Source organism: Babylonia areolata, chromosome 20 (assembly GCF_041734735.1).
Source record: "Babylonia areolata isolate BAREFJ2019XMU chromosome 20, ASM4173473v1, whole genome shotgun sequence".
NCBI classification, from domain to species: Eukaryota; Metazoa; Mollusca; class Gastropoda; order Neogastropoda; family Buccinidae; genus Babylonia; species Babylonia areolata.
The window spans coordinates 3,770,694-3,795,005 of record NC_134895.1 but is presented as its reverse complement, the minus strand read 5'-3'; the positions used below and the strand labels follow the sequence as shown (position 1 = coordinate 3,795,005).

Sequence of the window (24,312 nt, the reverse complement as noted above, 5' to 3'; positions counted from 1 at the left end):
TACAAAGACTGGCACCATGTCTCTTAAGTGACAGTCCCTGGTCAACAGTACAAAGACTGGCACCATGTCTCTTCAGTGACCATCCCTGGTCAACAGTACAAAGACTGCCACCATGTCTCTTCAGTGACCATTCCTGGTCAACAGTACAAAGACTGGCACCATGTCTCTTCAGTGACAGTCCCTGGTCAACATTGCAGAGACTGGCACCATGTCTCTTCAGTGACTGTCCCTGTCAACATTACAGAGACTGGCACCATGTCTCTTCAGTGACAGTCCCTGGTCAACAGTACAGAGACTGGCACCATGTCTCTTCAGTGACAGTCCCTGGTCAACAGTACAGAGACTGGCACCATGTCTCTTCAGTGACAGTCCCTGTCAACATTACAGAGACTGGCACCATGTCTCTTCAGTGACCGTCCCATGTCAACAGTACAAAGACTGCCACCATGTCTCTTCAGTGACCGTTCCTGGTCAACAGTACAAAGACTGGCACCATGTCTCTTCAGTGACCGTTCCTGGTCAACAGTACAAAGACTGGCACCATGTCTCTTCAGTGACCATCCCTGGTCAGCATTACAGAGACTGGCACCATGTCTCTTCAGTGACCGTCCCTGTCAACAGTACAAAGACTGGCACCATGTCTCTTCAGTGACCATCCCTCGTCAACAGTACAGAGACTGGCACCATGTCTCTTCAGTGACCGTTCCTGGTCAACAGTACAAAGACTGGCACCATGTCTCTTCAGTGACCATCCCTCGTCAACAGTACAGAGACTGGCACCATGTCTCTTCAGTGACCGTTCCTGGTCAACAGTACAAAGACTGGCACCATGTCTCTTCAGTGACCGTCCCTCGTCAACAGTACAAAGACTGGCACCATGTCTCTTCAGTGACAGTTCCCTGTCAACAGTACAAAGACTGGCACCATGTCTCTTCAGTGACCGTTCCTGGTCAACAGTACAAAGACTGGCACCATGTCTCTTCAGTGACCATCCCTCGTCAACATTACAAAGACTGGCACCATGTCTCTTCAGTGACAGTCCCTGTCAACAGTACAGAGACTGGCACCATGTCTCTTCAGTGACCGTCCCTGGTCAACAGTACAGAGACTGGCACCATGTCTCTTCAGTGACAGTTCCTGTCAACAGTACAAAGACTGGCACCATGTCTCTTCAGTGACCGTTCCTGGTCAACAGTACAAAGACTGGCACCATGTCTCTTCAGTGACAGTCCCTGTCAACATTACAGAGACTGGCACCATGTCTCTTCAGTGACAGTTCCTGGTCAACAGTACAAAGACTGGCACCATGTCTCTTCAGTGACCGTTCCTGGTCAACAGTACAAAGACTGGCACCATGTCTCTTCAGTGACCGTTCCTGGTCAACAGTACAAAGACTGGCACCATGTCTCTTCAGTGACCGTTCTTGGTCAACAGTACAAAGACTGGCACCATGTCTCTTCAGTGACCGTTCCTGGTCAACAGTACAAAGACTGGCACCATGTCTCTTCAGTGACCGTTCCTGGTCAACAGTACAAAGACTGGCACCATGTCTCTTCAGTGACCGTTCCTGGTCAACAGTACAAAGACTGGCACCATGTCTCTTCAGTGACAGTCCCTGGTCAACAGTACAAAGACTGGCACCATGTCTCTTCAGTGACCGTTCCTGGTCAACAGTACAAAGACTAGCGCCAACTCGCCACAAGCATGGAAGTGGAGATAACATCAGAACTGAGGTCACTGTGAGAGCAGGGTATGGGAGGCCACTGTCATTTGCAAATTTTTTTTCAATAGTTGATGTTAAACGAGGAGGCTGTTGATGATGATGCTTGTCTTCCTCGTCTTTTTATTCTTATTTTTTTATTATTTTTTTTTCTTTCTTTTTTTATTTTTTCGATAGATTTTTTTATTTTTTTATTGTACAGTGCAATTGTTCAAGAGTTAATTTTTTTTCTTCTTTTCTGTGAATCATTTGTTGAGAAAGACTGGTTTCAGTTCTGATTGTGTGGGATTTGTGTATGTGTGTGTGTTTGTTGTTGCTGTTGCTGTTTTGCTTTGTTTTGTTTTTCTTTTTGAGTGCAAAGTTAACTTTAATTTTTTGTTGGTTTGCTTTTCTGTTATCAACTGTTTCTTTGTGGATCCCTTCAAAACTGTGTGTATTTATTTGTTGGTGACATTTACACTGTTTTTCTAATGAACTGTTTCTCCCCTGGACTGGAAAGCAGGTGAATTAACTGTGTCAGGTATTGTGTGTGTGTGTGTGTGTGTTCAGTACCATTACTGGACAGGTTTGTTCAGGTGAACTAATGACTGATCTTCAGGTGTTGTGTGTGTTCAGTACCATTACTGGACAGGTTTGTTCAGGTGAACTAATGACTGATCTTCAGGTGTTGTGTGTGTTCAGTACCATTACTGGACAGGTTTGTTCAGGTGAACTAATGACTGATCTTCAGGTGTTGTGTGTGTTCAGTACCATTACTGGACAGGTTTGTTCAGGTGAACTAACGGACTGATCTCCAGGTGTTGTGTGTGTTCAGTACCATTACTGGACAGGTTTGTTCAGGTGAACTAATGACTGATCTCCAGGTGTTGTGTGTGTTCAGTACCATTACTGGACAGGTTTGTTCAGGTGAACTAATGACTGATCTCCAGGTGTTGTGTGTGTTCAGTACCATTACTGGACAGGTTTGTTCAGGTGAACTAATGACTGATCTCCAGGTGTTGTGTGTGTTCAGTACCATTACTGGACAGGTTTGTTCAGGTGAACTAATGACTGATCTCCAGGTGTTGTGTGTGTTCAGTACCATTACTGGACAGGTTTGTTCAGGTGAACTAATGACTGATCTCCAGGTGTTGTGTGTGTTCAGTACCAACACTGGACAGGTTTGTTCAGGTGAACTAATGACTGATCTCCAGGTGTTGTGTGTGTTCAGTACCATTACTGGACAGGTTTGTTCAGGTGAACTAATGACTGATCTCTAGGTGTTGTGTGTGTTCAGTACCATTACTGGACAGGTTTGTTCAGGTGAACTAATGACTGATCTCAAGGTGTTGTGTGTGTTCAGTACCATTACTGGACAGGTTTGTTCAGGTGAACTAACGGACTGATCTCTAGGTGTTGTGTGTGTTCAGTACCATTACTGGACAGGTTTGTTCAGGTGAACTAACGGACTGATCTCCAGGTGTTGTGTGTGTTCAGTACCAACACTGGACAGGTTTGTTCAGGTGAACTAATGGACTGATCTCCAGGTGTTGTGTGTGTTCAGTACCATTACTGTACAGGTTTGTTCAGGTGAACTAACTGACTGATCTCTAGGTGTTGTGTGTGTTCAGTACCAACACTGGACAGGTTTGTTCAGGTGAACTAATGGACTGATCTCCAGGTGTTGTGTGTGTTCAGTACCATTACTGGACAGGTTTGTTCAGGTGAACTAATGACTGATCTCAAGGTGTTGTGTGTGTTCAGTACCATTACTGGACAGGTTTGTTCAGGTGAACTAATGACTGATCTCCAGGTGTTGTGTGTGTTCAGTACCATTACTGGACAGGTTTGTTCAGGTGAACTAACTGACTGATCTCCAGGTGTTGTGTTGTTCAGTACCATTACTGGACAGGTTTGTTCAGGTGAACTAATGACTGATCTCCAGGTGTTGTGTGTGTTCAGTACCATTACTGGACAGGTTTGTTCAGGTGAACTAATGACTGATCTCTAGGTGTTGTGTGTGTTCAGTACCATTACTGGACAGGTTTGTTCAGGTGAACTAATGACTGATCTCCAGGTGTTGTGTGTGTTCAGTACCATTACTGGACAGGTTTGTTCAGGTGAACTAATGACTGATCTTCAGGTGTTGTGTGTGTTCAGTACCATTACTGGACAGGTTTGTTCAGGTGAACTAACTGACTGATCTCCAGGTGTTGTGTGTGTTCAGTACCAACACTGGACAGGTTTGTTCAGGTGAACTAAAGGACTGATCTCCAGGTGTTGTGTGTGTTCAGTACCATTACTGGACAGGTTTGTTCAGGTGAACTAATGACTGATCTCCAGGTGTTGTGTGTGTTCAGTACCATTACTGGACAGGTTTGTTCAGGTGAACTGACTGACTGATCTCTAGGTGTTGTGTGTGTTCAGTACCATTACTGGACAGGTTTGTTCAGGTGAACTAATGACTGATCTCCAGGTGTTGTGTGTGTTCAGTACCATTACTGGACAGGTTTGTTCAGGTGAACTAATGACTGATCTCTAGGTGTTGTGTGTGTTCAGTACCATTACTGGACAGGTTTGTTCAGGTGAACTAATGACTGATCTCTAGGTGTTGTGTGTGTTCAGTACCATTACTGGACAGGTTTGTTCAGGTGAACTAAAGGACTGATCTCCAGGTGTTGTGTGTGTTCAGTACCAACACTGGACAGGTTTGTTCAGGTGAACTAAAGGACTGATCTTCAGGTGTTGTGTGTGTTCAGTACCAACACTGGACAGGTTTGTTCAGGTGAACTAATGACTGATCTCCAGGTGTTGTGTGTGTTCAGTACCATTACTGGACAGGTTTGTTCAGGTGAACTAATGACTGATCTCCAGGTGTTGTGTGTGTTCAGTACCAACACTGGACAGGTTTGTTCAGGTGAACTAATGACTGATCTCCAGGTGTTGTGTGTGTTCAGTACCATTACTGGACAGGTTTGTTCAGGTGAACTAATGACTGATCTTCAGATGTTGTGTGTGTTCAGTACCATTACTGGACAGGTTTGTTCAGGTGAACTAATGACTGATCTCCAGGTGTTGTGTGTGTTCAGTACCATTACTGGACAGGTTTGTTCAGGTGAACTAATGACTGATCTCTAGGTGTTGTGTGTGTTCAGTACCATTACTGGACAGGTTTGTTCAGGTGAACTAATGACTGATCTCCAGGTGTTGTGTGTGTTCAGTACCAACACTGGACAGGTTTGTTCAGGTGAACTAATGACTGATCTCCAAGTGTTGTGTGTGTTCAGTACCATTACTGGACAGGTTTGTTCAGTTGAACTAATGACTGATCTCCAGGTGTTGTGTGCGTTCAGTACCAACACTGGACAGGTTTGTTCAGGTGAACTAACGGACTGATCTCCAGGTGTTGTGTGTGTTCAGTACCATTACTGGACAGGTTTGTTCAGGTGAACTAATGACTGATCTCTAGGTGTTGTGTGTGTTCAGTACCATTACTGGACAGGTTTGTTCAGGTGAACTAATGACTGATCTCCAGGTGTTGTGTGTGTTCAGTACCAACACTGGACAGGTTTGTTCAGGTGAACTAAAGGACTGATCTTCAGATGTTGTGTGTGTTCAGTACCATTACTGGACAGGTTTGTTCAGGTGAACTAATGACTGATCTTCAGATGTTGTGTGTGTTCAGTACCATTACTGGACAGGTTTGTTCAGGTGAACTAATGACTGATCTCCAGGTGTTGTGTGTGTTCAGTACCATTACTGGACAGGTTTGTTCAGGTGAACTAATGACTGATCTCCAGGTGTTGTGTGTGTTCAGTACCATTACTGGACAGGTTTGTTCAGGTGAACTAATGACTGATCTCTAGGTGTTGTGTGTGTTCAGTACCAACACTGGACAGGTTTGTTCAGGTGAACTAATGACTGATCTCAAGGTGTTGTGTGTGTTCAGTACCATTACTGGACAGGTTTGTTCAGGTGAACTAATGACTGATCTCCAGGTGTTGTGTGTGTTCAGTACCATTACTGGACAGGTTTGTTCAGGTGAACTAATGACTGATCTCCAGGTGTTGTGTGTGTTCAGTACCATTACTGGACAGGTTTGTTCAGGTGAACTGACTGATCTTCAGGTGTTGTGTGTGTTCAGTACCATTACTGGACAGGTTTGTTCAGGTGAACTGACTGATCTTCAGGTGTTGTGTGTGTTCAGTACCAACACTGGACAGGTTTGTTCAGGTGAACTAATGACTGATCTCTAGGTGTTGTGTGTGTTCAGTACCATTACTGGACAGGTTTGTTCAGGTGAACTAATGACTGATCTCCAGGTGTTGTGTGTGTTCAGTACCAACACTGGACAGGTTTGTTCAGGTGAACTAATGACTGATCTCCAGGTGTTGTGTGTGTTCAGTACCAACACTGGACAGGTTTGTTCAGGTGAACTAATGACTGATCTCTAGGTGTTGTGTGTGTTCAGTACCATTACTGGACAGGTTTGTTCAGGTGAACTAATGGACTGATCTTCAGGTGTTGTGTGTGTTCAGTACCATTACTGGACAGGTTTGTTCAGGTGAACTAATGACTGATCTCCAGGTGTTGTGTGTGTTCAGTACCAACACTGGACAGGTTTGTTCAGGTGAACTAATGACTGATCTCCAGGTGTTGTGTGTGTTCAGTACCAACACTGGACAGGTTTGTTCAGGTGAACTAATGACTGATCTCTAGGTGTTGTGTGTGTTCAGTACCATTACTGGACAGGTTTGTTCAGGTGAACTAATGGACTGATCTTCAGGTGTTGTGTGTGTTCAGTACCATTACTGGACAGGTTTGTTCAGGTGAACTAAAGGACTGATCTCCAGGTGTTGTGTGTGTTCAGTACCATTACTGGACAGGTTTGTTCAGGTGAACTAAAGGACTGATCTCCAGGTGTTGTGTGTGTTCAGTACCAACACTGGACAGGTTTGTTCAGGTGAACTAATGACTGATCTCCAGGTGTTGTGTGTGTTCAGTACCAACACTGGACAGGTTTGTTCAGGTGAACTAATGACTGATCTCCAGGTGTTGTGTGTGTTCAGTACCATTACTGGACAGGTTTGTTCAGGTGAACTAAAGGACTGATCTCCAGGTGTTGTGTGTGTTCAGTACCATTACTGGACAGGTTTGTTCAGGTGAACTAATGACTGATCTCCAGGTGTTGTGTGTGTTCAGTACCATTACTGGACAGGTTTGTTCAGGTGAACTAAAGGACTGATCTCCAGGTGTTGTGTGTGTTCAGTACCAACACTGGACAGGTTTGTTCAGGTGAACTAATGACTGATCTCCAGGTGTTGTGTGTGTTCAGTACCATTACTGGACAGGTTTGTTCAGGTGAACTAATGACTGATCTCCAGGTGTTGTGTGTGTTCAGTACCATTACTGGACAGGTTTGTTCAGGTGAACTAATGACTGATCTCCAGGTGTTGTGTGTGTTCAGTACCATTACTGGACAGGTTTGTTCAGGTGAACTAATGACTGATCTCCAGGTGTTGTGTGTGTTCAGTGCCACCTCTGGAGGGCTTTGTTATGAACCGTGTTCTCGGGGATTACTTTGAGACCTTGCTGTACAAAATCTTTGTCTCCATTGACGAGCACACCACAGTTGCTGAAGTGAGTCACTGCCGTTACTAAGGGACAAGGGGGGTGTGTGTGTGTGTGTGTGTGTGTGTGTGTGCATGTGTGAGTGTGTTTGCATGTGTGCAGTAGCACATATGTATGAGCCATGATTGTACAAATGGGATCGTTTTGCATATAATCCTTGTGGTTTTGATATATTGAGCATTGTTTCATCTTATCATTTTTAAAGTCTTGTACATGTATCAGTTTACGAAAATTGTTTTGATGTCACTTTAAAGAGCATTACTTCTTTTTTTATAGTCAGTTTTTATACATGTATCAGTTTAGAAAAAATGTTTTAATGTCACTTTAAAGCGCATATTGCTCTATTGTTATGCACTCCAGAAATATCCTGTAATAAATGAAATAATAAACAGATACATAGTTTGAACTGTGATACGAGGATATTGGTCTGATCACTATGACTTACCTTTTTATTCATTGAAGACAAAATACAGACAGGAAAAAACTTGTATTCAGTTAATGACTGTGCAGTGTTTTCTGATTATCTTTTTTTTTTATTCATTGAAGACAAATTACAGACAGGCAGAAACTGACATTCAGTTATTGACTGCTGTGTCTTGTGATATGCTGAGATTAATTCTGACCGGACTGAGGCAGAGTTTGGTTTTCATTGATCTGCTGTTCATGTCTGCAGCTTTGTGAGGACTGAAACAGGGCAGCAGTAATGCTGCGAAAACTGTCTTACCTCAGTGGTGTCAGGGACTGAAAAACATGTCTGAACAAAGGCAGTGCTAGTCATGGTGGTGGGCTGCCCATCATGTTATATCACCTACTTCTTGATCTGTCGGTGATGAAAGGTCCACCAAGAAAGCGGGCCTGCAAACCCTCCCTGTAAGGTAGTGGATGACGGCAGGTGGACAACAGGTAGTGGATGACGACAGGTGGACAACAGGTAGCAGATGATGACAGGTGAACAACAGGTAGTGGATGATGACAGGTGAACAACAGGTAGTGGATGACGACAGGTGACAACAGATAGCGGATGATGACAGGTGAACAACAGGTAGTGGATGATGACAGGTGAACAACAGGTAGCGGATGATGACAGGTGAACAACAGGTAGTGGAGGACGACAGGTGAACAACAGGTAGCGGAGGACGACAGGTGAACAACAGGTAGCGGAGGATGACAGGTGAACAACAGGTAGCAGATGATGACAGGTGAACAACAGGTAGCGGATGATGACAGGTGGACAACATGTAGCGGATGATGACAGGTGAACAGTAGGTAGTGGAGGACGACAGATAGACCAATGGTTGACGGTGTGTGTGTGTGTGTGTGTGTGTGGTCTTTGTCCTACAGCTGGCCAACGTGCTGCAGATCGACCCGGTTCTGGTGAAGGTGAGTTCTGTGTTGGATCTGGTTCTGTGCATGTAGTGATCTGGTTCTGTACATTTAGGGATCTGGTTCTGTACATACATATAGTGATCTGGTTCTGTGCATGTAGGGATCTGGTTCTGTACATACATATAGTGATCTGGTTCTGTGCATGTAGGGATCTGGTTCTGTACATACATATAGTGATCTGGTTCTGTGCGTGTAGGGATCTGGTTCTGAACATAAATATAGTGATCTGGTTCTGTTCATGTAGTGATCTGGTTCTGTACATGTAGTGATCTGGTTCTGTACATGTAGGGATCTGGTTTTGTGCACGTATGGATCTGGTTCTGTACATTTAGGGATCTGGTTCCGTACATTTAGGGATCTGGTTCTGTACATACATATAGTGAGCTGGTTCTGTACATGTATCGATCTGGTTCTGTACATGTAGGGCTGTAGGGATCTGGTTCTGTACATGTACTGATCTGGTTCTGTACATACATGTAGGGATCTGGTTCTGTACATGCAGGGATCTGGTTCTGTACATACATATAGTGATCTGGTTCAGTACATGTAGTGATCTGTTTCTGTGCATGTAGTGATCTGGTTCTGTACATGTAGGGATCTGGTTCTGAACATGTAGTGATCTGGTTCTGTACATACATATAGTGATCTTGTTCTGTTCATGTAGTGATCTGGTTCTGAACATGTAGGGATCTGGTTCTGTACATGTAGTGATCTGGTTCTGTACATACATATAGGGATCTGGTTCTGTACATGAAGTGATCTGGTTCTGTACATGTAGTGATCTGGTTCTCTACATACATATAGTGATCTAGTTCTGTACATGTAGGGATCTGGTTCTGTTCATGAATCGATCTGGTTCTGTACACGTAGGGATGTAGGGATCTGGTTCTGTTCATGTAGGAATCTGGTTCTGTGCATGTAGTGATCTGGTTCTATGCATGTAGTGATCTGGTTCTGTACATGTGGTGATCTGGTTCTGTACATACATGTAGTGATCTGGTTCTGTACATGTAGCGATCTGGTTCTGTACATACATATAGGGATCTGGTTCTATGCATGTAGTGATCTGGTTCTATACATACATATAGGGATCTGGTTCTTTGCATGTAGTGATCTGATTTTGTGCATGTAGGGATCTGGTTCTGTACATGTAGTGATCTGGTTCTATACATACATATAGGGATCTGGTTCTTTGCATGTAGTGATCTGATTTTGTGCATGTAGGGATCTGGTTCTGTACATGTAGTGATCTGGTTCTATACATACATATAGGGATCTGGTTCTTTGCATGTAGTGATCTGATTCTGTATATTTGGAAGCCATGTGAATCAGGAAAAGAAAGTCAGTATCAATCCACTGACAGGAATACTTTCAGAACAATCCATTGTCTGTAGGCGTGTGTGTGTCTGTGTGTTTGGGGAGGGGGGGAGATGATAGACCATGGAGAGAGAGGGAGGGTGAACTGAATGTATGAGCGAAAAGTCATGTGTTTGTCAAGGCATGTTTGTGATGATTTGCTATTGGAAAAGGCTTCAGTGTTGAATGCACAGTGAAACATTTTCCCTCTCCAACTCTGTCTCTGTCTCTATCACTGCCTCTGTCTCTGCCTCTCTCTGTCTCTCTCTCTGTCTCTCTCTCTGTCTCTCTCTCTCTCTCTCTCTCTTTCTCTGTGTGTGTGTGACTTATTCACAGCATGTTTACCTCTCAGGTGTGTGTTGTGTTGGTATCCAGGACAGTTGTGTACACAATTGTGTGTGTCAGGTGTATGTTGTCTTGAGATATACAGTCCAGGTGTTGACATGTTGTGTGTGTCAGGTGTATGTTGTCTTGAGATATACAGTCCAGGTGTTGACACATGTTGTTTGTGTCAGGTGTGTGCTGTGGTGGGGTATACAGTTCAGATGTTTTCACATGGTATATGTCAGGTGTGTGTTGTGTTGAGCTACACAGTCCAGCAGTGTACATATGGTGTGTGTTGCATTGAGCTATACAGTCCAGCAGTGTACATATGGTGTGTGATGTGTGTGTTGCATTGAGCTATACAGTCCAGCAGTGTACATATGGTGTGTGATGTGTGTGTTGCATTGAGCTATACAGTCCAGCAGTGTACATATGGTGTGTGATGTGTGTGTTGCATTGAGCTATACAGTCCAGCAGTGTACATATGGTGTGTGATGTGTGTGTTGCATTGTGCTATCTGACAGTCCAGCAGTGTACATATGGTGTGTGATGTGTGTGTTGCATTGAGCTATCTGACAGTCCAGCAGTGTACATATGGTGTGTGATGTGTGTGTTGCATTGAGCTATACAGTCCAGCAGTGTACATGTGGTGTGTGATGTGTGTGTTGCATTGAGCTATACAGTCCAGCAGTGTACATATGGTGTGTGATGTGTGTGTTGCATTGAGCTATACAGTCCAGCAGTGTACATGTGGTGTGTGATGTGTGTGTTGCATTGAGCTATACAGTCCAGCAGTGTACATATGGTGTGTGATTTGTGTGTTGCATTGTGCTATCTGACAGTCCAGCAGTGTACATGAGGTGTGTGCTGCATTGAGCTATACAGTCCAGCAGTGTACATGTGGTGTGTGATGTGTGTGTTGCATTGAGCTATACAGTCCAGCAGTGTACACGTGTTGTGCAATGTGTGTGGACAGAACGCGGTGTCCATGTACTGCCGGCTGGGGTTTGCCAGGAAGAAGAACATGGACGCGGGGTCCCTGGACTACCACCCGTCCTGGTCTGTGCTGGAGTCCCCTACCCTCTCCTCTGCTAAAACACAGTGAGTCACAACAGCTGTACTTTCACACTGTGCATGCAAGTCTTGAGTCCCATTCCCTGCTGAAACACATTGAGTCGTGACAGTGCACTTTCAAACTGTGCATACAAAACTGAGTAACATTCCCTGCTTAAACAGTGAGTCGCTACAGCTGGTCTGGACACTACACATTTGTATAAGATGATAAACTGAGGTCCCATGTGCAGCATGCACTTAGCACACATAAAAGAACCCACGACAACAAAAGGGTTGTCCCTGGCAAAATTCTGAAGAAAAATCTACTTCTATAGGAAAACAAATAAAAATTGCTGGCAGAAAAAAAAGGGTTGCACTGTCAGTGTAGTGACGCACTCTCCAAGGGGAGAGCAGCCCAGTTGCATACAGAGAAGTGTGTTGTGACAAAAAATGGTAACACAATAGAATACAATACAATACAGTACAATGCAACTCAGTACAATACAGTACAATACAATACAACTCAGTACAATACAATACAATACAATACAATACAATACAATACAGTGTGGTGTGTTGCAGTGTCCAGGAGCACCTGCTGATTGACCTGAACAACGCCATGAACGTGGAACTGACGGCCAGTGACCCCGGCGACCTCCTGACCTCCGTCAACAACTCCAACAACAGTTCTCAAGTGCCGGCTGCTCTGGAGGCTATAGGTCTGTCTGTCTGTCTGCCTGTGTCTGTCTGTCTGTGTCTGTCTGCCTGCCTGTCTGTCTGTCTGTGCCTGCGTGTCTGTGAGTGTCTGTGTGTGTGTGTGTGTGTGTGAGCGCCTGTCTGTCTGTGTTGGAGGTGGATGTAAAAAATCATTTGCATTTGTGTGTGTGTTTGTGCATGTGTGTATTTTGTGACCGATGCATCCTAATCTCTTGTGTTGTATTGTTTGTGTGTGTGTGTGTGTGTGTGGTGTGTGTGTGTGTGTGTTTGTGTGTGCATGTGGTGTGCATGGTGTGTGTGTGTGTGTGTGTGTGTGAGGAAAGTGAAGATAATTGATGATGATGATGATGATGATGTTACAGACACAGGCAGTCAGAACAACCTGGTGGTGACCAGATAATGATGATGACAATGACGATGATGATGATGATGTTACAGACACAGGCAGTCAGAACAACCTGGTGGTGATCTGATGATGATGATGACAATGACGATGATGATGATGATGACAATGATGATGATGATGTTACAGACACAGGCAGTCAGAACAACCTGGTGGTGATCTGATGATGATGATGATGACAATGACGATGATGATGATGATGATGATGACAATGACGATGATGATGATGATGTTACAGACACAGGCAGTCAGAACAACCTGGTGGTGATCTGATGATGATGATGACAATGACGATGATGATGATGATGTTACAGACACAGGCAGTCAGAACAACCTGGTGGTGACCAAGAGGATCGCCTTCCTGTTTGACTCCACCCTCACCGCCTTCCTCATGATGGGAAACCTGTCCCCTGTAGGTCACACACACACACACACACACACACCCTCACCGCCTTCCTCATGATGGGAAACCTGTCCCCTGTAGGTCACACACACACACACACACACACACACACACACACACCCTCACCGCCTTCCTCATGATGGGAAACCTGTCCCCTGTAGGTCACACACACACACACACACACACACACACACACCCTCACCGCCTTCCTCATGATGGGAAACCTCTCCCCTGTAGGTCACACACACACACACACACACACACACACACACACCCTCACCGCCTTCCTCATGATGGGAAACCTGTCCCCTGTAGGTCACACACACACACACACACACCCTCACCGCCTTCCTCATGATGGGAAACCTGTCCCCTGTAGGTCACACACACACACACACACACCCTCACCGCCTTCCTCATGATGGGAAACCTCTCCCCTGTAGGTCACACACACACACACACACACCCTCACCGCCTTCCTCATGATGGGAAACCTGTCCCCTGTAGGTCACACACACACACACACACACACCCTCACCGCCTTCCTCATGATGGGAAACCTGTCCCCTGTAGGTCACACACACACACACACACACCCTCACCGCCTTCCTCATGATGGGAAACCTGTCCCCTGTAGGTCACACACACACACACACACACCCTCACCGCCTTCCTCATGATGGGAAACCTGTCCCCTGTAGGTCACACACACACACACACACACCCTCACCGCCTTCCTCATGATGGGAAACCTGTCCCCTGTAGGTCACACACACACACACACACACACACACCCTCACCGCCTTCCTCATGATGGGAAACCTCTCCCCTGTAGGTCACACACACACACACACACACACACACACACACCCTCACCGCCTTCCTCATGATGGGAAACCTCTCCCCTGTAGGTCACACACACACACACACACACCCTCACCGCCTTCCTCATGATGGGAAACCTGTCCCCTGTAGGTCACACACACACACACACACACCCTCACCGCCTTCCTCATGATGGGAAACCTCTCCCCTGTAGGTCACACACACACACACACCCTCACCGCCTTCCTCATGATGGGAAACCTGTCCCCTGTAGGTCACACACACACACACACACACACACCCTCACCGCCTTCCTCATGATGGGAAACCTGTCCCCTGTAGGTCACACACACACACACACACACCCTCACCGCCTTCCTCATGATGGGAAACCTGTCCCCTGTAGGTCACACACACACACACACCCTCACCGCCTTCCTCATGATGGGAAACCTGTCCCCTGTAGGTCACACACACACACACACACACCCTCACCGCCTTCCTCATGATGGGAAACCTGTCCCCTGTAGGTCACACACACACACACACACACCCTCACCGCCTTCCTCATGATGGGAAACCTGTCCCCTGTAGGTCACACACACACACACACACACACACACACACACACACACACCCTCACCGCCTTCCTCATGATGGGAAACCTGTCCCCTGTAGGTCACACACACACACACACACACACACACACACCCTCACCGCCTTCCTCATGATGGGAAACCTCTCCCCTGTAGGTCACACACACACACACACACACACACACACACACCCTCACCGCCTTCCTCATGATGGGAAACCTGTCCCCTGTAGGTCACACACACACACACACACACACACACACACCCTCACCGCCTTCCTCATGATGGGAAACCTCTCCCCTGTAGGTCACACACACACACACACACACACACACACACACACCCTCACCGCCTTCCTCATGATGGGAAACCTCTCCCCTGTAGGTCACACACACACACACACACACCCTCACCGCCTTCCTCATGATGGGAAACCTGTCCCCTGTAGGTCACACACACACACACACACACCCTCACCGCCTTCCTCATGATGGGAAACCTCTCCCCTGTAGGTCACACACACACACACACCCTCACCGCCTTCCTCATGATGGGAAACCTGTCCCCTGTAGGTCACACACACACACACACACACACACCCTCACCGCCTTCCTCATGATGGGAAACCTGTCCCCTGTAGGTCACACACACACACACACCCCCTCACCGCCTTCCTCATGATGGGAAACCTGTCCCCTGTAGGTCACACACACACACACACACACCCTCACCGCCTTCCTCATGATGGGAAACCTGTCCCCTGTAGGTCACACACACACACACACACACCCTCACCGCCTTCCTCATGATGGGAAACCTGTCCCCTGTAGGTCACACACACACACACACACACACACCCTCACCGCCTTCCTCATGATGGGAAACCTCTCCCCTGTAGGTCACACACACACACACACACACACACACACACCCTCACCGCCTTCCTCATGATGGGAAACCTCTCCCCTGTAGGTCACACACACACACACACACACCCTCACCGCCTTCCTCATGATGGGAAACCTGTCCCCTGTAGGTCACACACACACACACACACACCCTCACCGCCTTCCTCATGATGGGAAACCTCTCCCCTGTAGGTCACACACACACACACACCCTCACCGCCTTCCTCATGATGGGAAACCTGTCCCCTGTAGGTCACACACACACACACACACACACACCCTCACCGCCTTCCTCATGATGGGAAACCTGTCCCCTGTAGGTCACACACACACACACACACACCCTCACCGCCTTCCTCATGATGGGAAACCTGTCCCCTGTAGGTCACACACACACACACACCCTCACCGCCTTCCTCATGATGGGAAACCTGTCCCCTGTAGGTCACACACACACACACACACACCCTCACCGCCTTCCTCATGATGGGAAACCTGTCCCCTGTAGGTCACACACACACACACACACACCCTCACCGCCTTCCTCATGATGGGAAACCTGTCCCCTGTAGGTCACACACACACACACACACACACACACACACACACACACACACACACCCTCACTGCCTTCCTCATGATGGGAAACCTCTCCCCTGTAGGTCACACACACCCTCACCGCCTTCCTCATGATGGGAAACCTGTCCCCTGTAGGTCACACACACACACACACACACACACACACACACACACCCTCACCGCCTTCCTCATGATGGGAAACCTCTCCCCTGTAGGTCACACACACACACACACACACACACCCTCACCGCCTTCCTCATGATGGGAAACCTGTCCCCTGTAGGTCACACACACACACACACACACACACACACACACCCTCACCGCCTTCCTCATGATGGGAAACCTGTCCCCTGTAGGTCACACACACAGACACACACACACACACACACACACACACACACACACCCTCACCGCCTTCCTCATGATGGGAAACCTCTCCCCTGTAGGTCACACACACACACACACACACACACACACACACCCTCACCGCCTTCCTCATGATGGGAAACCTGTCCCCTGTAGGTCACACACTCACACACACACACACACACACACACACACACACACACACACACACACCCTCACCGCCTTCCTCATGATGGGAAACCTGTCCCCTGTAGGTCACACACACACACACACACACACACACACACACACACACACACACACACACACACACCCTCACCGCCTTCCTCATGATGGGAAACCTGTCCCCTGTAGGTCACACACACACACACACACACACACACACACACCCTCACCGCCTTCCTCATGATGGGAAACCTGTCCCCTGTAGGTCACACACACACACACACACACACACACCCTCACCGCCTTCCTCATGATGGAAAACCTCTCCCCTGTAGGTCACACACACACACACACACACACACACACACACACACACACACCCTCACCGCCTTCCTCATGATGGGAAACCTCTCCCCTGTAGGTCACACACACACACACACACACACACACACCCTCACCGCCTTCCTCATGATGGGAAACCTGTCCCCTGTAGGTCACACACACACACACACACACACACACACACACACACCCTCACCGCCTTCCTCATGATGGAAAACCTCTCCCCTGTAGGACACACACACACATGCACACACACATGCACGCACGCACGCACGCACGCACACATGCATGCACGCATTCACACACTCACACACTCACACACACGCACACCCTCACATACATACACACACACACTCACACACACACCCACACACGCAAAAACACACGCACACACATACAAACACAGACACACACACACACATACTCACACACTCTCTCTCTCTCTCTCACACACACACACACACACTCAACACAATACAACAAAAGAGATTAGGATGCGTCTCTCTTTTCAGCTGGAATGGATCTTTTAGCATTGTTTTGGTTTCTCTTTCATGGGTTTTGAGAACTACTGAGTATTCAGTGCTGAATGTGTCCTTTGTGGTCACCTGGGCTGTAAGCAGCTTGGAATGTTGATGACAGTGCAGGGCTATATATAGCAACATGACGTAATGTGTGTGGTGACGGTGCTGGGCTATATATAGCAACATGACGTAATGTGTGTGGTGACGGTGCAGGGCTATGTATAGTAACATGACGTAATGTGTGTGGTGACATCGCAGGGCTATATATAGCAACATGATGTGATGTGTATGGTGAAGGTGCAAGGCTATATATAGCAGCATGACATAATGTGTGTGGTGAAGGTGCAGGGCTATATATAGCAACATGACGTAATGTGTGTGGTGGCGATGCAGGGCTATATTTAGCAACATGATGTAATGTGTGTGGTGACGGTGCAGGGCTATATATAGCAACATGACGTAATGTGTGCAGTGACAGTGCAGGGCTATATATAGCAACATGATGTGATGTGATGTGTGTGGTGACGGTGCTGGGCTATATATAGCTACATGACGTGATGTGTGTGGTGACGGTGCAGGGCTATATATAGCAACATGACGTAATGTGTATGGTGACAGTGCAGGGCTATATATAGTAACATGATGTGATGCGTGTGGTGAAGGTGCAGGGCTATGTATAGTAACATGATGTGATGTGTATGGTGACAGTGCAGAGCTGTATATAGCAACATGACGTAATGTGTGTGGTGACGGTGCTGGGCTATATATAGCAACATGAAGGTAATGTGTGTGGTGACGGTGCAGGGCTATGTATAGTAACATGACGTAATGTGTGTGGTGACGGTGCTGGGCTATATATAGCAACATGACGTAATGTGTGCGGTGAAGGTGCAGGGCTATATATAGCAACATGATGTGATGTGATGCGTGTGGTGATGGTGCAGGGCTATATATAGCAACATGATGTGATGTGATGCGTGTGGTGATGGTGCAGGGACTGAAGAGCCACGCGGTCACCATGTTTGAGGTCGGCAAACTGAGCGACGAGTCCATGGACAGCTTCCTGTCTGAACTGGAGAAGGTGAGGGGTGGGCGTGGTGTCAGACGTAACGAACTGTTCACAACCTGTACCCCTTGCACAACATAGCGGTGTGAAGGGGGCAGGGGAGTGTGATGTTAAACATTACGAAGTGTTCACATCCAGTATACGTTGCACAACATAGCGGTGTGAAGGGGCCAGGGGAGTGTGATGTTAAACATTACGAAGTGTTCACATCCAGTGTACGTTGCACAACATAGCGGTGTGAAGGGGGCAGGGGAGTGTGATGTTAAACATTACGAAGTGTTCACATCCAGTATACGTTGCACAACATAGCGGTGTGAAGGGGCCAGGGGAGTGTGATGTTAAACATTACGAAGTGTTCACAACCAGTGTACGTTGCACAACATGGCGGTGTGAAGGGGGCAGGGAAGTGTGATGTTAAACATTACGAAGTGTTCACATCCAGTGTACGTTGCACAACATAGCGGTGTGAAGGGGGCAGGGAAGTGTGATGTTAAACATTACGAAGTGTTCACATCCAGTGTACGTTGCACAACAGAGTGGTGTGAAAGGGGTGGGGGAGGGGGGTGTTTGACATAACAAACTGTTCACAACCAGTATCCCCTTCACAACGTAGTGGTGTGAAGGGGGTAGGGAGAGGGCGTGTTTGACATAACGAACTGTTCACAACCAGTATCCCCTTCACAACGTAGAGGTGTGAAGGGGGTAGGGAGAGGGCGTGCTTGACATACGAACTGTTCACAACTAGTATCCTCTGCACAACATGGCGGTGTGAAGGGGGCAGGGAAGTGTGATGTTAAACATTACGAAGTGTTCACAACCAGTGTACGTTGCACAACAGAGTGGTGTGAAGGGGGTAGGGAGAGGGCGTGTTAGGCATAACGAACTGTTCACAACCAGTATCCCCTTCACAACGTAGAGGTGTGAAGGGGGTAGGGAGAGGGCGTGTTTGACATAACAAACTGTTCACAACCAGTATCCCCTTCACAGCGTAGAGGTGTGAAGGGGGTAGGGAGAGGGCGTGTTTGACATAACGAACTGTTCACAACTAGTATCCTCTGCACAACGTAGAGGTGTGAAGGGGGTAGGGAGAGGGCGTGTTTGACATAACGAACTGTTCACAACCAGTATCCCCTTCACAACGTAGAGGTGTGAAGGGGGTAGGGAGAGGGCGTGTTTGACATAACGAACTGTTCACAACCAGTATCCCCTTCACAGCGTAGAGGTGTGAAGGGGGTAGGGAGAGGTCGTGCTTGACATAACGAACTGTTCACAACTAGTATCCTCTGCACAGCGTAGTGGTGTGAAAGGGGGGAGGGGGTTTGGGGATGGTCAGCGAGGGGAGATAACACAACAGCTGTGTGTGTGTGCGTCAGGTGTGTTACTGTGCTTTGTGTGTCAAGTGTGTTATATTGCTGTGTCAGCTGTGTTGTTGTGCTGTGTGTGCCCAGCATCAAAAGCCTGCCTGCCTACTCATCCGTTGGTCCGACGGGAGACTCCATCAGTGTCAGGTGTTTCATTATGCTGTGTTAGATGTGTTATTGTGCTGTGTCAGGTGTGTTATTGTGCTGTGGGTGTCAGGTACGTTATTGTGTTGTGTGTGTGTGTGTCAGGTGTATTATTGTGCTGTGTATGTGTGTCTGTGTGTGTGTGTGTATGATATTACGCTGTGTGTGTCAGGTGTGTTATTGTGCTCTGTGTGTCAGGTGTGTTATTGTGCTATGTGCGTGTGTGTCAGATGTGATATTTTGCTCTGTGTGTCAGGTGTGTTACTGTGCTGTGTGTGTCAGGTGTGTTATTGTGCTCTGTGTGTGTGTGTATGTGTCAGGTGTGTTATTGTGGGCTGTGTTTGTCAGGTGTGTTATTGTGTTGTGTGTGTGTGTGTGTGTCAGGTGTGTTATTGCTCTGTGTATGTGTAAGGTGGGGTCTGATGCGGAGGGGGAGGCGCGTCGGTACTTTGACCACGCCCTGACGCTGCGCGACACGATACGCTTCCTGCGCCACAACCGCCACCTGTGTCAGGACGGTGACTCAAACACTGGGCACGGCATCGACCTGCTGCGCTGCGAGAGTCTCCTTAGTCTGGACCCTGAGACACGCTCCCGGGTCCTCAACAAAAACTACAGGTGGGGCCTGGCTTTTGTTGTCTGCCTGTATGTGTGTGTGTTGTGTGTGTGTGTGTGTGTGGTTGTGTGTGTGTTTTTTGTAGTTTGTTCCGACTTTACGTCAGTGTCAAAATTGTTCTGACAAGTTCATTTTTGACAACATAGCATGGTCACATGCTTTCCTGTTGTAACATTACCCATATGCTCCAGACCTATCAGTCACGAGGCCAGGGCTGTCACTACTAACCTTGGTCTCACATGATGATGCTCAGCTAATGCCGTGCGTGTTTACATTGAAACAGCAGTGAGTGGACCAATCATCTTAATCGTTTGCCTGGACAAGGGAGAACATGGCGAAATCAAATTGCGTCTCGGTCAGTCTCTCTGCCCGGTGGATTAACTCACTCAGTACGGCCAGTCCTCTCTTCTCCTCTACACAGACCCCTCGGATGTCCAGTGGGTGTCTGAATGACCCAACCTTTAGCTTCTGTCGTCAGAATTGTGGTATTCTTTGTCGACATTCACGTCTTTAGTATAAGAGCCTTCCGCTTGCAATATTTTGATGATGGTAATTGGGGTGAAACGCTGTTAACGTCGTCTCTTTCGCCGTTCGTATGGAGAGAGTTAAGCTATGGAATGCAAGGAAGGAACAAGCGGCTCAAAACAGAGAAGTCAGCCATGGATTCTGATTGTGAGAAACAAGACAAAGACCAGGAAGCGACACAGTGCCACAGACGTGTCAGCTATAAAGGAGCAGTGGCGGGAACAGTTTACTGGTGTCTATGATGAAGTGATAGACTGTCTATGTGACATGTATGTGTGTGTGTCTAGTTTACTGGTGTCTATGATGAAGAGATAGACATGTGACATGTATGTGTGTGTGTCCAGTTTACTGGTGTCTATGATGAAGTGATAGACATGTGACATGTATGTGTGTGTCCAGTTTACTGGTGTCTATGATGAAGTGATAGACTGTCTATGTGACATGTATGTGTGTGTGTCTAGTTTACTGGTGTCTGTGGTGAAGTGATAGACATGTATCATGTATGTGTGTGTCCAGTTTACTGGTGTCTATGATGAAGTGATAAACATGTGACATGTATGTGTGTTTGTCTAGTTTACTGGTGTCTATGATGTCTATGATGAAGTGATAGACATGTGACATGTATGTGTGTGTGTCTAGTTTACTGGTGTCTATGGTGTCTATGATGAAGTGATAGACATGTGACATGTATGTGTGTGTGTCTAGTTTACTAGTGTCTGTGATGAAGAGATAGACATGTGACATGTATGTGTGTGTGTCTACTTTACTGGTGTCTATGATGAAGTGATAGACATGTGACATGTATGTGTGTGTCTAGTTTACTGGTGTCTATGATGAAGAGATAGACATGTGACATGTATGTGTGTGTCTAGTTTACTGGTGTCTATGATGAAGAGATAGACATGTAACATATGTGTGTGTGTCTAGTTTACTGGTGTCTGTGATGAAGAGATAGACATGTGACATGTATGTGTGTTTGTCTAGTTTACTGGTGTCTATGATGAAGTGTTAGACATGTGACATGTATGTGTGTGTCCAGTTTACTGGTGTCTATGATGAAGAGATAGACATGTGACATGTATAGGTGTTTGTCTAGTTTACTGGTGTCTATGATGAAGTGATAGACATGTGACTTGTATGTGTGTGTCCAGTTAAATGGTGTCTATGATGAAGAGATAGACATGTGACATGTATGTGTGTGTCTAGTTTACTGGTGTCTATGATGAAGAGATAGACATGTGACATGTATGTGTGTGTCTAGTTTACTGGTGTCTATGATGAAGAGATAGACATGTGACATGTATGTGTGTGTCTAGTTTACTGGTGTCTATGATGAAGAGATAGACATGTGACATGTATGTGTGTGTCCAGTTTACTGGTGTCTATGATGAAGAGATAGACATGTGACATGTATGTGTGTGTCCAGTTTACTGGTGTCTATGATGAAGAGATAGACATGTGACATGTATGTGTGTGTGTCTAGTTTACTGGTGTCTATGATGAAGAGATAGACATGTGACATGTATGTGTGTGTGTCCAGTTTACTGGTGTCTATGTTGAAGTGATAGACATGTAACATGTATGTGTGTGTGTCTAGTTTACTGGTGTCTATGATGAAGAGATAGACATGTGACATGTATGTGTGTGTCTAGTTTACTGGTGTCTATGATGAAGAGATAGACATGTGACATGTATGTGTGTGTCTAGTTTACTGGTGTCTATGATGAAGAGATAGACATGTGACATGTATGTGTGTGTGTCTAGTTTACTGGTGTCTATGATGAAGAGATAGACATGTGACATGTATGTGTGTGTCCAGTTTACTGGTGTCGATGATGAAGGAGGAAGGTGGCAGAATGGTTAAGACGCTCAGCTGCCAATACAGAGAGTCCGTGAGGGTGTGGGTTCGAATCCCGCTCTCGCCCTTTCTCCTAAGTTTGACTGGAAAATCAAACTGAGCGTCCAGTCTTTCGGATGAGACGATGCACTTGGCGCACTGAAAAAGAACCCATGGCAACGAGAGTGTTGTCCTCTGGCGAAATTACGTAAAATGAAATCCACTTTCATAGGTACACAAATATGTAAGCATGCACTCAAGGCCTGACTAAGCGCGTTGGGTTATGCTGCTGGTCAGGCATCTGCTCAACAGATGTGGTGTAGCGTGTATGGATTTGTCCGAACGCAGTGACGCCTCCTTGAGAAAGTGAAACTTTCCTGAAACTTTCCTGAAGAGATAGACATATGACATGTATGTGTGTGTCCAGTTTACTGGTGTCGATGATGAAGAGATAGACCTGTGACATGTATGTGTGTGTGTGTCTAGTTTACTGGTGTCTATGATGAAGTGATAGACATGTGACATGTATGTGTGTGTGTCCAGTTTACTGGTGTCCATGGCACCACTGAGCAATGAGATACGACCGGTCAGCAGCAGTGTACCTCAGCACATCGGCCCCGCCATACCTGAGGTAGGTTTGTGTACACAGTGTTTTGACACACCTGTTGGGCCATACCTGAGGTAGGTTTGTGTACACTGTGTTTTGACACACCTGTTTGGCCATACCTGAGGTAGGTTTGTGTACACAGTGTTTTGACACACCTGTTGGGCCATACCTGAGGTAGGTTTGTGTACACAGTGTTTTGACACACCTGTTGGGCCATACCTGAGGTAGGTTTGTGTACACAGTGTTTTGACACACCTGATGGGCCATACCTGAGGTAGGTTTGTGTACAGTGTTTTGACACACCTATTGGGCCATACCAGAGGTAGGTTTGTGTACACAGTGTTTTGACACACCTGTTTCGCCATACCTGAGGTAGGTTTGTGTACACAGTGTTTTGACACACCTGTTGGGCCATACCAGAGGTAGGTTTGTGTACACAGTGTTTAGACACACCTGTTTGGCCATACCAGAGGTAGGTTTGTGTGCACAGTGTTTTGACACACCTATTGGGCCATACCAGAGGTATATTTTGTGTACACAGTGTTTTGACACACCTGTTGGGCCATACCAGAGGTAGGTTTGTGTACACAGTGTTTAGACACACCTGTTTGGCCATACCAGAGGTAGGTTTGTGTACACAGTGTTTTGACACACCTGCTGGTCCATACCAGAGGTAGGCATTTCCTGTTCAGTTTAAAGTCAGCTGATATCACAGGTTGATAAAAGCTTACAGTTGGGCCAACAGCTAAGAGAGAGCTGTATGATGAATGATTTCTCCATGCAATGGGAAGTCTTTGACAGCTTAGTCGTTTGTGAAGGACCATGACTCTCAGACTAGGAGGCAGGATTGCACTGGCTCTTGGTGCTGCAGCCCTGGGG

The 24,312-nt window shown here is 46.8% G+C and overlaps 1 protein-coding gene across 1 annotated transcript in view; it reads left to right on the top strand.

The window, feature by feature from the left end:
- The window catches only part of LOC143294886 (protein FAM91A1-like), a 51,990-nt gene that overhangs the window by 16,795 nt on the left and 10,883 nt on the right, over positions 1 to 24,312 (top strand). Inside the window, exons 8-15 of the mRNA XM_076606407.1 lie at positions 7,233 to 7,339; positions 8,672 to 8,710; positions 11,373 to 11,497; positions 12,032 to 12,168; positions 12,884 to 12,981; positions 18,272 to 18,358; positions 20,261 to 20,466; positions 23,370 to 23,457. Of these exons, the coding sequence (XP_076462522.1) occupies positions 7,233 to 7,339; positions 8,672 to 8,710; positions 11,373 to 11,497; positions 12,032 to 12,168; positions 12,884 to 12,981; positions 18,272 to 18,358; positions 20,261 to 20,466; positions 23,370 to 23,457 (887 nt within the window). The remainder of the gene's footprint in view (positions 1 to 7,232; positions 7,340 to 8,671; positions 8,711 to 11,372; positions 11,498 to 12,031; positions 12,169 to 12,883; positions 12,982 to 18,271; positions 18,359 to 20,260; positions 20,467 to 23,369; positions 23,458 to 24,312) is intronic.